The following is a 15,817-nucleotide window of genomic DNA, read 5'->3' on the forward strand; positions in this document are numbered from 1 at the left end:
AAAATGCAACAGATTATTTCCTCTATCATCAACTTCACGCAGAGTGAAGTCTCATGTACTATATCTCCATTTGGATCAGAACTGTCATACTACGTGCATATGCGGATGGACCTATTCCGACCCTCCATGAGCTTAATACTCATGATATTATAAGCTAACTTCTACAATTGTTCTACACAAATGTGATTGAAATAATGGAGGGTTTATTTCTGGAAATCGATATGGTGGTTGCAAACCATTATCTGAGAGATATCACCACCGAGGGCGTCTCAGGTATACACCAATTCGATCCCATGGTCCTCGCACAACAGCTGACAGTTCCTCGGAGAAGATAAGTCAATCTAACAGATTTTTACTTATCTTATAACAATACTAAATAGCTTCATGCTATATATAATTTACTTAAGTTCCTTTTATCATCACAGTACTATGATTATTACATCATACAATATATAAGTTAACAACTCTACAGAGTTTGTTATTATATATATTTACCTTAAGTTATTCATATCTTAAGAGTAATACTATGGTTACATGATAAATGCATTAGCTAACAAACTCTACAGAGTTTTTGGCTATTTTATACATAGCTTAAGTTAATTAAGCTAACAAACTCTACGGAGTTTTACTATTATATAGGTAACTTAAGCTAATTATACCTTAAGCATAGTACTATACTCATATTATTAAAATATATTGGCTAACAAACTCTAAGGAGTTTTGCTATTATATAGGTAGCTTAAGCTTATTCATATCTTAAGCTTAGTACTATGTTTATATCATATAAGTAGATTAGCTAACAAACTCTAAAGAGTTTTTTGCTATTTGGCTTAAGTATCATCATATTTCTAAGCAATATGGTTATATTATAACATGTATTAGCTAACAAACTCTACAGAGTTTTAGCTATTATATATGTAACTTAAGCTTATTCATATCTTAAAGCAGTACTATGTTTATATCATATAGGTATATTAGCTATCAAAACTCTAAAAGAGGTTTTTATTATTATATATTTAAGCTTAAGTTTCATCATATTTTAAGCTTTATGGTTACATTATAACATGTATTAGCTAACAAACTCTACGGAGTTCTTGCTATTATATATGTAGCTTAAGTTTTCCTTCATAAGCTCAATACTAGGTTTATATCATAGCTAACAAACTCTAAAGGGTTGTTTTCGCTATTATACAATTAGCTTAAGTTTTCATCATATCTTAAGCAGTATGTTTACATTATAAAGGTATTAGCTAACAAAACCCGACGATGGTTTTGTTATTATATATATATAGCTTAAGTTTCATCATAACTTAAGCTCAGTACTATGTTTTTAACATAAAAAGTATATTAGTTAATAAACTCTAAGGAGTTTATTTTGCTATATACATTTAGCTTAAGTCTAATCTTATCTTAAGCTTAGTACTATGGTTACACTATAAACATATTAGCTAATAAACTCTACAGAGTTTTTGGCTATTATATATGTAGCTTAAGTTAATAATATCTTAAGCACAATACTATACTCATATTGTAAAATATATTAGCTAACAAACTCTCACTTTTGCTATTATATATGTAGCTTAAGTTCATTATATCTTAAGCACACTACTATACTCATATTGTAAAATATATTAGCTAACAAACTCTCACGGAGTTTTGCTATTATATATGTAGCTTAAGTTAATTATATCTTAAGCACACTACTATACTCATATTGTAAAAATATATTAGCTAACAAAACCCTACAGAGTTTTGCTATATATATGTAGCTTAAGTTAATTATATCTTAAGCTCAGTACTATACTAATATTATAAATATATATTAGCTAACAAACTCTACAGAGTTTGGCTATTATATAGGTAGCTTAAGTTAATTATAGCTTAAGCACAGTACTATACTCATATTATAAAAATATATTAGCTAACAAACTCTACAGAGTTTTTGCTATTATGTATGTAGCTAAAGCTTATTCATATCTTAAGCTCAGCATTATATCTATATCATATAAGTATATTAACTAACAAACTCTAAAGAGTTTGCTATTATATAATTAGCTTAAGTTTAATCATATCTTAAGCTTAGTACTATGTTATATCTTAAAGTATTTTAGCTAACAAACTCTAAGGAGTTTATACTAGCATATTAACAAGCTTAAGTCTATTAGTCTTAAGCATTGTATTAATGTTATATATACTTTATCATAATAAGTACATGGTAATAACCTTTTATATGGCAGCTGATAAGTTAGCAGCAGGAATTCATCAGTTCAGTGCCTTTATGAAGTTCCCATAGGGTTATTACAATCATCACAGTTCAAATCACTAATTATTAAAAATCCAAAGTATTAGATATTCCCACCTCCGTTCCATTGGGATGCTACAAGCAAAAGAGCATGAGTCAGGATAAGGAAAAATATGTAATTTTGGAGTAAAATTGATATTTTATACTTATCCTGACTCATGAGGTCAGCCCTCCCATCCTCCCCAAATAACACTTTGGATTTCCCTGTAAATTCAAATGTTGGGCTCAGTATATGAGGAGAGAGTGAGGCACATGGGTAGAGGTGGCGCCCTCGTTCACGCGCTTGTGGAAAGGAGGTAACTCGTGGTGAATACTAATTAGTGATTTTAAATTGAAGGGAGCTTCAATTAGGGAGATACAAGTGTTCCACTATGTTCGCAAGAAGAAGAAGACAAGCAAAAAGAGCATGAGTCAGGATAAGTATAAAATATCAATTTTACTCCAAAAATTACATGTTTGTGGAGTTTTATGCGACATTTTATGTCATCTAAGTGACATTAATGTGTATGGTTTGTGTAGGTGACAGTGCTTCAGATGACGTTTGACATCGAGCACTACATGGTGGAGGTGATACACCAGGAGGCAGAGTGGGGCCAGAGATATGTGGCCTTCTGTAACTACGACCTGCAGATACTCGATGTAAGTACTAAAACTAGTGAGATTGGGAGATATATTTCCAACCAACAGTTGGTTAGTATCCTGTGTAATTGACCTGGCATGTATTCTTGTGTAAGGGACAAATTGTCAAACATGGGATCTGAAATGTAATAATGTGTAGTAGTAATGTGAGAGCATACTGTATACCATGACCAGACCATCGATCGTCCAGCCTCTCGTACACTGGCGAGATATGTGTGTAGTAGTAATGTGAGAGCTTACTGTATACCATGACAGACCATCGATGGTCCAGTCTCTCGCACACTGGCGAGATATGTGTGTAGTAGTAATGTGAGAGCTTACTGTATACCATGACAGACCATCGATCGTCCAGTCTCTCATACACTGGCGAGATATGTGTGTAGTAGTAATGTGAGGGCTTACTGTATACCATGACAGACCATCGATCGTCCAGTCTCACATACACTGGCGAGATATGTGTGTAGGAGTAATGTGAGAGCTTACTGTATACCATGACCAGACCATCGATCGTCCAGCCTCTCGTACACTGGCAAGATATTTGTAATGTAGCATGTAGCTGAGCCTCCAGTCTTGCCTACAGTTGCCAGGTGTCCATGTAGAAGTATTTTGCATGTTGCAGGTGTGTCCCGACAGCTTCCGTGTGTTTGGCACAGTTCATGCTCTCATACAGGCCAGAGATCGACTTACCAAACAAAGGTGTGTACTCACTATACTTGGAAGCCATACTACCATATATTCATTGTTGAATCCTATTTTGAACGTGCTGAAGGAAAACTAGTGTCAACACTGTGTAGTCCATTTTCAGTGTTGGTCTACACGTTGTATTCAGAACCTTGTTTATAATTTTGATAATATTTCTATCTTATTTATTGCAACCATCTATTTCATCAATGTTAGCATGATGGTAGAGTATTTTGCTGTGGGGATACAAAATGACATCCTTTCTCATCTAGACAATCAGAGAGTAGTACTTCTTGTTCTACTAGACCTGTCAGCAGCCTTCGATACAATAGACCACAGTATCCTGCTGTCTCGACTTGAGAAGACTGTTGGTATCACCGGACCAGTATTGATGTGGCTTGAGTCATATCTAAAAAACAGAACTCAGTCAGTGAAAGTGGGTGAGGCCGTGTCAGAAGAAAGGTGGTTATCATATGGCGTTCCACAGGGTTCAGTCCTTGGACCACTCTTGTTTACCATCTATATGTTGCCACTAGGTGATGTTTTCCAGAACCACTGCATTGACTTCCAGTGCTTTGCAGATGACACCCAGAGCTGTATCGCCTCCAGGATTGTATCACTTCAGGACAAGATAACGAAGCTGGAAAGATGCATCAGTGACATCAGAACTTGGATGAGAATTAACTTTCTCAAACTAAATGACAACAAAACGGAAGTATTCATTGCTGGGCCAAAGCACTTACAGGAACGTTATGACAGAATTCTCAGTCAATATTGGACCTGTGAATGTGCCTGCCTCTTCCCAAGTGAAGAATCTAGGAGTTGTTTTGACTCCCACATGACCATGAACAAGCAGGTCACCCAAATGTGCCAGTCTTCTCACTATCATCTTCATCAGATTGGTAAACTAAGACGATATCTTTCAGATGAAACCGCCAAAACTCTCACTCAAGCAACAGTCATATCTCGCCTTGACTATGCCAATTCACTTTTGTTTGGGATAACAGCTTCCCTGGTTCATCGACTCCAGGTTATACAAAACACAGCCGCCAGGATAATAACTCGTTGTCCTCGAAGAGACCACATCACCCCAAGTTAAGAGAACTGCATTGGCTACCCGTTGCCAGACGCATAAAATTCAAGGTGCTTACCATTATCTACAAGTGCCTGAAGACCAACACTGCTCCATCTTACTTGTCATCTCTTCTAAACAACCATAGACCAACAAGAACCCTTAAATCACAAGATAAAGATCTGCTTATCACCAGACCATCCAGGACCAAATACGGGGACCGCTGCTTTGAGTGTGCAGCTCCCATGCTATGGAACAACCTTCCTATGTCGCTAAAATCCGCCCCAAGTCTACAAACTTTTCGAAAACATTTAAAGACACATCTATTTGAAATGAAATAGACTGAACTGCACAAGCGCCTGTGAGCAGCCTAGCTGGAACTCGGCGCTATAGAAGTAGATTATTATTATTATTATTATTATTACATAGAATTGTGCTGTGGGGATACATAGAATTATGCTGTAGGGATACATAGAATTATGCTGATAAAAGTTCACGAAGACCATGGTGACATTGTGGTGTTGTGATTAAAGAGTTGATGCTTGTGTTTTTCAGCAAAGGAGCTGTGAAGTCATATCAAACCAGCTTTACATTTGAGTGGAATCTGCGCACAGGTAGGTTGATTTCTATCTATTGATTGTGAGTTTAAGATTCTAAGAAAGAGGGTTTATAGGTGTGGACCAGGCATGAAATACACTAATTCAGTTCCTACACCCTGACACCCTGACACCCTCCCCATCCCCCACCCTTGAATGTCCAATAAACAAAAGGTCACCCTGACAGATCAGTTGATATCTGAAAAACTACACAATAAGGATGTTGTCATTGCCACAAGAACATTACAAAGCAAGTTCTGTCCATGACCCTCATGGGTGCTTGGACTTGTAAGACTGATGTGGTAAAGTAGTTGTGTCATGATCGTACTTTCTGGACATTGTTAACACTCTTCTGTGCTTGTTTCAGGGAACTACTCAACTCTACATATAGATGAACTGACAGAGATGAATGAACAGATCATGAGAGGGTAAGAACACCATCATACGTGTCATTACATGAAGCAGTTCACAATATCCTTGTACCCGGTAAAATGTAGTGGAAGACATAGGAACAGGGGTGGATCCAGAGGGGTGTGTGGGGGTGCGCACCCCCCTTTTCTCCGAAAATGATGTCCCTGAGGAGCATTTCCCCCTAACCTTTGGACTTCATGATATAAGTGCGCATTCCCAACTCCCTCCCCCTCCAAAATCCTGGATCCACCCCTGAGGAACCATCTCTCAGTAGAAATGTGGACTTGGTCATTGTACCCAAATGTGTAGATTGAAGCTCATGGTGTTGATCTCTGGATTGTCTGGCCCAGACTCAATTATTTGCAGACCTCCATATAGCTGGAATATTGCTGATTGAGGCATTAAACAACCAACCAACAAACAAACAAGCAGTGGAAATGTTGGCTTCTGTCAGGTACTAACTTTGTAATATCACTGAGTGAGGTTTGGAAAGTGTGCAGTTTAAATTCGCTTCAAGGCCAGACCAATTTTATTTCTTGTTTTGCGGATTTTTGTCCACAGAAAACCTAAAGGCAGGAGGGAAAAAAATAAAAATCACTAGTCAAAATAATTTTTCTTTTAAATACTAAAAGTATTTTATTTTTGGAAATTTATGAAGTTTATATGGGGCAAAAAACAATCAAAAAATTATTTTTTGGGGAAGTTGACATTTTTGGCCAATAAAAACATGAGGATTTATTTTTTGAGGGGGGGAAATTAATTTATTTTTTTACGTATTCTTGAAAAAATATGATCGGCGGATCCGTAAAACAAGAAATATAATTGGTCTGGCCTAAGCATTATAAAAGCACAACCTGTGATGTGGTTTGTGGCTGATCAGTAGTGTGTGGCTGATAGTAAACTTCTCCTCCAGGAAAGAGTGGAAGCCAGGAAGCAAGGAGTGTGGCCAGCTGAGGAGGAAGAGCTACTGCCCTCAGTCGTTCTACAGGAGTGTACATATCCTCTCCAACGAAGCTGTCTTCAAAGGTAACAGTAGTGTCTCAATTATCATCATTCTTCGTATGTCGGGACACATTTTTGACAATGAGGATGACTGAGAAAAAACTGGTGTGTACTGTTTATTTTTGGGTTTGGCTGATACAGGGATGAGAATTTTCCGCGGAATTCCAGGAATTTCCTAAGGCTAAGGGTAATTTTGTGAATCGCCTAAATCCGATGGATGCTAAACCCCCGGCTAGTTTTCAGAGTTTTTCTCAAAATTTCATCCTCATCCCTGCTGATATTATGTTGAAGATTTCGGTTCAGGTCTCTGCGACTTGGCTTGGTTGACACATGGCATTGTATCCCAGTTGGGTAGATCGATGCTCATGATGTTGATCACTGGATTGTCTGGTCCAGACTTGATTATTTACAGACTGCCGCCACATTGCTGGAATATAGCTGAGTGTGGCGCTAAATAACAAACAAACAAATGTAAAGACATATTGTTATAGAGAGAAATACTATCACAACGACATTATTTTGATACGAGGGGTATTGTGACCTGAGTTATCTTACCCTGAGTCATGTATCTTTGCTGCTACTGGATCTGCTGAATGTGGGTTTAAATTTCTGCAAACATGATCCTTGGTCTGCAGGCACTATAAACAATTATTTAGCTGTTTCAAATTGGTTATCCTCAGTCACCTCATGCTTTTGTCCAGGTCAAGCTGACATGCCTTGTTATAACTGAAATACTGTTCAGATTTCTAAACTGAACTTTTAATATGACACCCACATGTGGACTCCCATATTCTTTTTCATAGAGATCGTCCTTGGGGTACATATATGCATTTTCTGCGGCTGAAAATGTCATGTGACAGTTGTATCAATGTTTTAATAAAAATATTGTACAATAAATAAAATTCCTCCCTGCTACGCATAGGCCCGTATCATCATTCCTTCTGCTGTCACTCTAGCGTTCACACGTATTTACCCAAGAGTTACTAGCTGATTTACTTCCTGTAGAAAAATGTCTGAGATTTCAACTACTGTATGTATGGTCTTTATTCGTTTTGAGAAACGTTTTATGGACTTTGCAGTCTGTTATTTCTCATTTATGTGACTTTGTATTAAACTTTTACGCTAGCTTTCCCGTGGTTTACGCACGTGTTGCTATTCCATGGCGGGAAGTTTAGCGTGCCACGTGGTTGAAATATTGCGTTATTAACCAAGTATTTCATGTCGTGTTGTCGCTTTCACGTAATTTTCGATGTTTTGTACGTGTATATTTATGCTGTTGGGTTACGCCGTTAGCTACATGTTTGCGTGTTGGCTTTCAGGCGTTTACGGGGTGTGCTGCCTGCGGGCAAAATATCCCCCGTTCAGATAAGCATGACAAATGCTTATGCTGCCTAGAGAAGGCAGGGCATAACCCTGACATCTTTGAGTTGTGCATGGGCTTCTCCCCCTGGGCCCAGAAGCGATGGGCGGCTGACTTCCTTTTTTATAAGGAATTGCGTGAGGCGGGAGGGGACTTGACCCAGGAGGTTCCCCCGTCCAAGGCCAAAAAGTCTAAGCAAACTAAATCTAAGTCTACTTCACATAGGTCGCACTCTCCGTCTCCATCCAGTGGTTTTGATATGTCACTTATCACACAATTGTTTAAGCAGCATATGGACTCCGTGAAGTCCCTCGTTCACGAGACGGTTGGAGGTCTCCGAAAGGAGTTCCTCGCCCACTCTGATCAGGGGACCGAGAGTCCGGGCGTGGGATCGCCGAGCTCGTCTCGATCCCTTGGCCTGGAGGCGTCTGTCGATCCTTCGCCTTTGGCTGCCCCGGAGGGGGATGGTTGGCTCCCAGTCCCTCTCTCGGTGTTAGCGCAGGGTCCATTGAGGATTCCTGGGGTTCTGGTCCCTGCGCCACCCCGCCCCATGAGAGTGGAGGAGCGGGTTCTGCCCGGCCTTCCCACCGTGTCTCGGGACCGGGGTTCAAGTGTTGTGTCGGTGGCCGGAGCTGAGAGTTCCTTCGGCTCTTCCCTTCCCGCGGCGTCTTTGGCTCGGCCTCCCACCGGGTCGGGGTTCGGCTCCTCTTCACGTGGAGATCCGAATTCTGACTCGGGCTCGGGTGCTCGAGTCTATGGAGGTTGGGGAGGTCGAGGAGTTGGAGGGTACTTTCCGTTTTTCGTTGGCTCTCCGGGAGGTTAGGCAACATATTGCCGAGTATATTCCCCAAGCCGCGCGGACTCGACTGAGTTCCGTCTGCCGGGTGAGGCATTTGCCCCTAGGCAGCCCTCTCAGACACAGCTCTGTATCTTGCCTTCCCTGGTGCAGGACGTGATGGATCCCCCTCCTGGATGGTTCTCGTCTCCGGTTCGATCTACCTGAACTCGTTAAGAGATATCAGCTGGGGGATGATTCTCTGTTCTTTGTGCCGGTGGTTGACAAGTGTGTGTTTACTTTGGTCGCCCTTGGAGGCTCGGCTTCCTCAGGTGCAGCCCCGGCTGCCAAGCAAGGGCGGTTAGTACCACCGTTTGCCCTAGCAGGCGCCTCCCTGCAGCAGGTATACCGGACTTACGAGGAAGTCTACCGGAATGCCATGCAGCAGGTGCGGGTCGTGGTCCACGAGGCGTACCTTTCCACGATACAAAGGTTGGCTCTGGAGGCGGAAGGGAGCACTGGTGACGTTTCCCCGAATGTTGTTCTTCTCCGCCAACTATCCGAAGTACAGGCCCACCTGACGCGAGACTCTTTACGGTCTGCCGCGTCCCCGGTGATGTGCACAGTCTTGGGGATGCGCAAGCTGTGGCTGTCTACATCCCGTTATTCAGCAGCAACACAGCAGACCTTGCTGGCCCTTACGTTTCGGCTGGGAGCGACGTTTTTTTCCGGGGGCACAGCAGGTCATTGGGGAGGCTGCTGCAGCAGCTACCTCCTCCAAGGACTCTAGGGCTTTGTTGGAGCAACCACGGGCTTCTCGCTCCCGTAGCAGGTTCTTCCTCCGGGGGCGCAGCCTATGCCTGAGTCTGCCGGATGGCTTCGGCCGCTGGGTAGAGGTAGGAGGAGGAGCCGTCCCGCCAAAGGTAAAAGCAAGGAGCAGGCCTCTTCATCTGGTTCCCAGCCCTCTTTTCGCGGTCGCGGGTGGTCTGCTCTGACCTCCCGTTAAACCGTGGGTCTGTCGCCGTGGGTCCTTCCCAGCCAGTTCATCTGCAGGGGACCACTCACGCACTCTTACGACACATCCCAGTGGGAGGCCGCCTCATTCTATTCCTACTGGAGTGGGAGAAGGCTACCAGCAACACTTGGGTGCTATCCACCGTCACTGTCGGCCATCTACCACTGTGGAAGCGAGGCCCGCCAGAGTTTACCGGCATAAGGCGCACTCCGGTGCCGTCCTGTCCGGTCAAGGCGGGTATACTGCGTGACGAAGTTCAGGCATTGCTGGACAAGTCCGCAATAGAGCACATACCACAGGGCGAGGAACAGGCGGGATTTTATTCCACGTACTTCCTCGTTCCGAAGACGTACGGCGGGTTCCGTCCCATTCTCAACCTCAAGGGGTTGAATCACATGTTAGAGGTTCCATCCCTCAAGATGGCTTACGTCGATCGATCTAAAGGATGAGTATCTACATGTGCCAATTCATCCACAGTTCGAAGCAGTACCTCCAGTTCTCTTACGACGGGATGTGTTACCAATTCACGATGCTCCCCTTTGGCATATCCACTGCCCCCAGGGTGTTCACCAAGCTCATTTTAGTGCCGGCTACCCTCGCAAGGTCGCAAGCAAGGCCTTGTTACCCTTACCTGGACGACTGGTTGCTCAGCGCTCTAACTCAGCCAGCGAGCCTAGATTCTACCCACACGGTGATAGACATTCTAGTTCGACTGGGGTGGATCATAAACCTCAAGAAATCCGACCTGGTACCCACCCAGGACTTGGTTTTGGTTTTTTCCGGGGCATGGTTCACAGGCTGGGGGGATGTTCTGGGCAGTCTGTCGGTGTCCGGACTCTGGTCCGAAGCCAAGGCCCGCTTTCACATCAATGTCTTAGAACTGAGAGCTGTGCAGTTGGTTTTCGAGCACTTCCGGGAGCATGTTCAGGGCCAGGTGGTTCGTCTTCAGTTGGACAACCGTATGGCCATGACGTACATCCTGAAGCAAGGCGGCACGGTGTCCCTAGCGTTCCTTTGGGAGACGTGGGAATTTCTCCTCTGGTGTGACCAGTGCGACTGTCAGGTGCTTCCTGTTTATCTCCCCGGGGCTGGAGAATGTGCGAGCAGACGCTCTCTCTCGCCGGATCCTGGCCCCGCACGAGTGGATGCTCGACCGGCAGATATTTGGAGTTATCTCCCAGTTGTACAGATTGTTCCAGGTGGATCTGTTTACGTCCGGCGGGACGAATCAGATACCCGTGTTCTGCTCTCGAATACCGGACCAGAGGGCGTTGGCTTCCGACGCCTTCCTGCTGGATTGGACGTGCAAGGTGCTGTGTGCGTTTCCGCCTCTACCACTCATTCCCCGGGTCCTCTCCTAGCTGTCCACCCACTCAGCTCGGCTACTTGTGCTACTGGCACCGCTATGGCCGTCACAGAGCTGGATTCCGGTAATTCTCAGGTTTCTGGCTCAGCCTCCTGTTCTTTTACCTTTGCGACCGGACATTCTCACTCAGAATGGCGCGCCATACCCCAATCCAAGGAATCAGTGGGTGGCTTGGCCTCTGTCAGGTCTAGCCTTGAAGCAGCCAGAATTCCTGCAGCAGTTGCAGACACAATTCTGGCTTCGAGGCGGGATTCGACAAATGTTCAATATGAGGATAGGTGGTCCTGCTATGCGCGCTGGTGTTCAGATAGGGGGGATTGCAGATCCCTTTTCTGTGGATTTAGTCCGAGTATTGGAGTTTCTGCAAGCTCGTTTGGAAGAAGGCTTGGCGACTTCGACCATTCGTGGCTACTCCACTGCTATTTCAACTTTCCACACCCCTGTTGATGGTGCTCTTCTGGGGCAGCACCCTCTTATGCAGCACTTTTTAGCTGGCGTGGATCGGGTTCGACCTGCTGTTAGGCGAACCAGCCCACCTTGGGATTTGTCAATCATGCTAGATTGGCTGTCCGGTCCTACGTTCTCATGTCTATTGGCTATTTCCATTCAGCTGTTAACATGGAAGGCCGTATTTCTGGTGGCGGTAACATCTGGGCGAAGGGTCGGCGACTTACATGCTATGTCGGCAGACCCGGCGCTGACTGTGTTCCATCCAGATCGTGTCAGTATTCGCCTCCAGGATACTTACCGTCCGAAGATCGATCACGCTTTCCATGTGACAGCTCCTATCGAACTTCCTACTCTTACCCAGCCTTCCACATCGGGGACCTCTGCAACGAGCACTCACCCGTTGGATGTCCATTAGACCCTCAAGGTCTATTTCAAACGAACACAAGGGATCCGTACAGGTACCCATCTGTTCTGCTGTTACGGTGGCAGGAAGGCTGGCTTGTATCGGTCATTTGTAGTGCTTATCAGGCTAAGGGCAAGCCTCCCCCTGAGGGGTTTATGGCTCACTCGGTCAGGGCAGTGGCCACGTCAAGGGCTTTTGCATCGGCACTGCTCATTAAAGAGATATGCTCTGCCGCTATTTGGAGCAGACCTAGCACTTTTATAAGGCACTATCAGCTCGATACACATTCTCGTGATTGCGCGCGTTTGGCCGTTCTGTTATCTCCAGTGGACAGTGTCCTGCCACCCTGACCGAGTGAGTCTTGGTTATCTGGACAGATGATGCTGCTTTCAATTGTGTATAATTGATATATCCACTGTTATCATATGTAACTACTTTCGATTTCTCTCATGAGATTATAGTCAGTTGTGAGTTGGTTTTCCCCCCCTATGGTGCTCTTTAAAAGATTCACGATGTGGGTGGAGTTTTCTACTTTCGCACTGTGTGCGAATTGCTTTGCTTAACCTGTGAGGTCGGGTCTCAGTACTTTCCTCCCTGTCGGTTACCCTCCCATCATGCCTCTCCCGGAAGCTTCAGGACACGTGACAGGTGAGTGTTGTGGCGTCTGTTACTTTCTTCCTAACGATCGCTATTTATGTGTACTTTGACAGAATTCCCTCCTCCCTAGCCTCCAGTCTTTGGGGGTCTGAGTTAATGCATATATGTAGCCCAAGGTCGATCTCTATGAAAAAGAATTAGCTAAACCTGTAGAGGTTTCCAATTCTTTGAAGAGATTCGTCCTTTGGGTAGGGTCACCCACCTCCCCACAATTCTGTTCACTGATTTATTCAGCAGAAGGAATGATGATACGGGCCAAGGTGCTTACCTGGTTGGCTGCGCATGCGTAGCAGGTAGGTAACTCCATGTGGTGGAGGTCGTATAATAGATAAAAAAGATTTTTATTTATTGTACAATATTTTTATTAAAACATTTATACAACTGTCACATGACATTTTCAGCCGCAGAAAATGCATATATGTACCCCAAGGACGATTCTCTTCAAAGAATTTGAAACCTCTACAGGTTTAGCTAAGTTTGTATTGACTTGACATTGTCCCACACCAGCAGTTTCAACAAAAATTGTTTTCATTTCTTTGGCTTCTTGTGAAAATGATTGCTCCCCCAACTCATCAGTCTTTAATTTGGCGCCATGTCCTTGTCACCGATGGACCAAGATGGGCCTACATTTCAGAAAATAGAATGAGTTTTGTTTATTATAACATGTGTTCATATGTCCTTTGAATTTAAGTTTTTCTAAGATTTGACTCACTTATATTTGGGTTTACTTTTTACATGTGTGATCCTAGTCCTTTCACTGCCTACAAATGTTTGGATGTACTTTTCATAACTATATTTCCTTTCCATTTCAGGCCGTTCCCTTCCCATGCTGATAGCTCCATATCAATATACTGCTATTTTACTGTGAGAAGGCTACAAGAATGTGTGTGGAACAAATGATGTTGAGGTTCATGTCATGTACTTACTGGACAGTTTACATGTGTAATAGGTGGAAATAGGATGAGTGTGTCACTTCTATGTGTTGCCATACAAACAGCTAGTACGTCACATGGGGACATGTTCAATAATTCACTTGTGTAGTACAGCTGGTATGTGAAGGAAGTATGATTTGTGGTTTAAGTCTGTATTTTATTGAAACCTTCTGCATGTTGAGTAAAGTCGATTCTGGATGAACAGTTGTGAAAATGAAGCAGTTGACTACAAGCAGGTATTTTAACCGTCTGACTGGTATTAGGTGTCATGGGAACATGTTCATCCCAACACTGCAATGGGTTTCTGTGTCATTGGAGTTGACCGTAGAAAGTAGACTCCAGACCATGCTGACTTTCTTTTTATCATGTGATTTCTGAGTTGTCATCACTACTGGAAACAAGCTTACCCATGACTAAATGTACAAGGGCATTAACATTTCATCGGATCTGGTTTACAGGGCACCATTTCCCAAAGAAATCATAGACCTACTGCTATCATAAGTCTGTTTTGTAGCACAAAATTAAAGTTTTATGATAATTATTAGACTAATGAACCAACTATGGGTCAAGAAGTTCATGAGTCTTCAGAACCCAGGTGAGGAATTAAAGGTTGTAAGAAAATACTGCCTGCTGTTGTAATAGCTGCATTATTATAGTGATGTATGTATGGCGGTGTCTTTAAATGTAAGGAAAGAACCTTCAGTTGAGTTCATGAATGGCTAGTCTGGACTGTGTGAGATGAAGTGTGGCCTTGATGAGATGTGTGTCTCTCCATCAGGGGAAACAGCAAGATTGTTGTGATGATATGTTGGTGGAATAGAACCAGGACTGCAATGGTACAGGACTTTTAAAGGTTTTTTTAGGGGAGGCCTTATATGTTATCACTGTATGGGCTACAAGGCCAGACTTTTTCAGATCTGATGTACAAAACCTGTATTACAATTTACAGTGTCTTTTTAGTTCTGTAGACCAGAAATTAGTAAAATGTTTGAACAAAATTATCAGTGAACTATTTGAAATACTTTAGTAAAACCCTTTTTAAAATGAATCTTAAAATCTTCAAGATACAACGATTTATGATAAACCATGAAAGAAAATAAATAAATATTTTTAGATTTGAAAATTACTATTGTTTTTTCCTGCATCATAAATTCTTGAGCAAAAATAATTGAACCCAAAACACAAGAAATCGGGCTTTAACTGGGTAAGCACTTGCAATGATACAGATTTATGTGATACATATCATGATATCTGACAGTGTGTTGTGCATCACATGACTGCAGCGTAATGGAAACTCTTTGTGAATCTTCCCCTTATATGTGTTTGAAATAGCTAAGTTATCTTCCCAGAAATGCAGGACTAACCATGACTTGATTGAAGGAAATGATACGTACTTGCGCCTGGTGCAACCTTAGGTGCTATCCATGTTCCACCAGACCGAAACAAGCAACACCACCTGCTGCTCAATATGGAATTATATTTAATGTTTGGGTTTTAGAAGAACATTGTAACAAAATTATTATCCCCCGCCGCGCGTTTAGCGCGAAGCGGGGGATATAGTATTAGGCTCCGTCCGTCCGTCCGTCCATACGTACGTACGAATTGGAATATCTTAAGAACCACTGACTAGATTCTTTTCATATTTGGTACCTAGGTTCATCACAGTATAAAAAAAGGTCCAAGTCAGGTTTGGTCACATTGACCTTCATTTCAACGTTTTACCTGCATGTTAAGCTATCTGAAGAACCGTTCAATGGAGTTTCTTCATATTCAATACCAAGCTTTATCTAGGTAAGGCGCAGGGCCCAGTTGATTTTGGTGACCTTCACATAATTTTCAAGGTCATGGCGACACTTTGAAGATTTCAGAATGTAAACCTGCATGTTAAGCTATCTCAAGAACTGTTCACTGGATTTTCTTCATATTTGAAACCAAGCTTTATCTAGGGAAGGCGCAGGGCCCAGTAAATTTTGGTGACCGGCACTTAATTTCCATGGTCACAGAGACACTTTGAAGATTTCAGCATATTAATCTGCATGTTATGCTTGTCAGCGTAGATACCCCAAGAACCATTCACTGGAGTTTCTTCATATTTGACACCAAGCTTTATCCAGGGAACGTGCAGGGCCCAGTCAATTTTGGTGACCTTCACTTAA

At 42.9% G+C, this 15,817-nt stretch overlaps 1 protein-coding gene across 1 annotated transcript in view; it reads left to right on the forward strand.

Moving 5' to 3' along the window:
- Positions 1-15,253, forward strand: part of LOC124261853 (DDB1- and CUL4-associated factor 15-like) — a 34,388-nt gene extending 19,135 nt beyond the window's left edge. The window contains 6 exon segments of the mRNA XM_046696254.1: positions 2,822-2,941; positions 3,561-3,637; positions 5,250-5,308; positions 5,658-5,718; positions 6,615-6,727; positions 13,542-15,253. Of these exon segments, the coding sequence (XP_046552210.1) occupies positions 2,822-2,941; positions 3,561-3,637; positions 5,250-5,308; positions 5,658-5,718; positions 6,615-6,727; positions 13,542-13,597 (486 nt within the window). The 3' untranslated portion in view covers positions 13,598-15,253.
- The last annotated feature ends 564 nt before the right edge of the window (positions 15,254-15,817 follow it).

The sequence above is a fragment of the Haliotis rubra genome, unplaced genomic scaffold (assembly GCF_003918875.1).
Source record: "Haliotis rubra isolate DU_JTF1 unplaced genomic scaffold, ASM391887v1 Scf10, whole genome shotgun sequence".
Lineage (NCBI taxonomy): Eukaryota > Metazoa > Mollusca > Gastropoda > Lepetellida > Haliotidae > Haliotis > Haliotis rubra.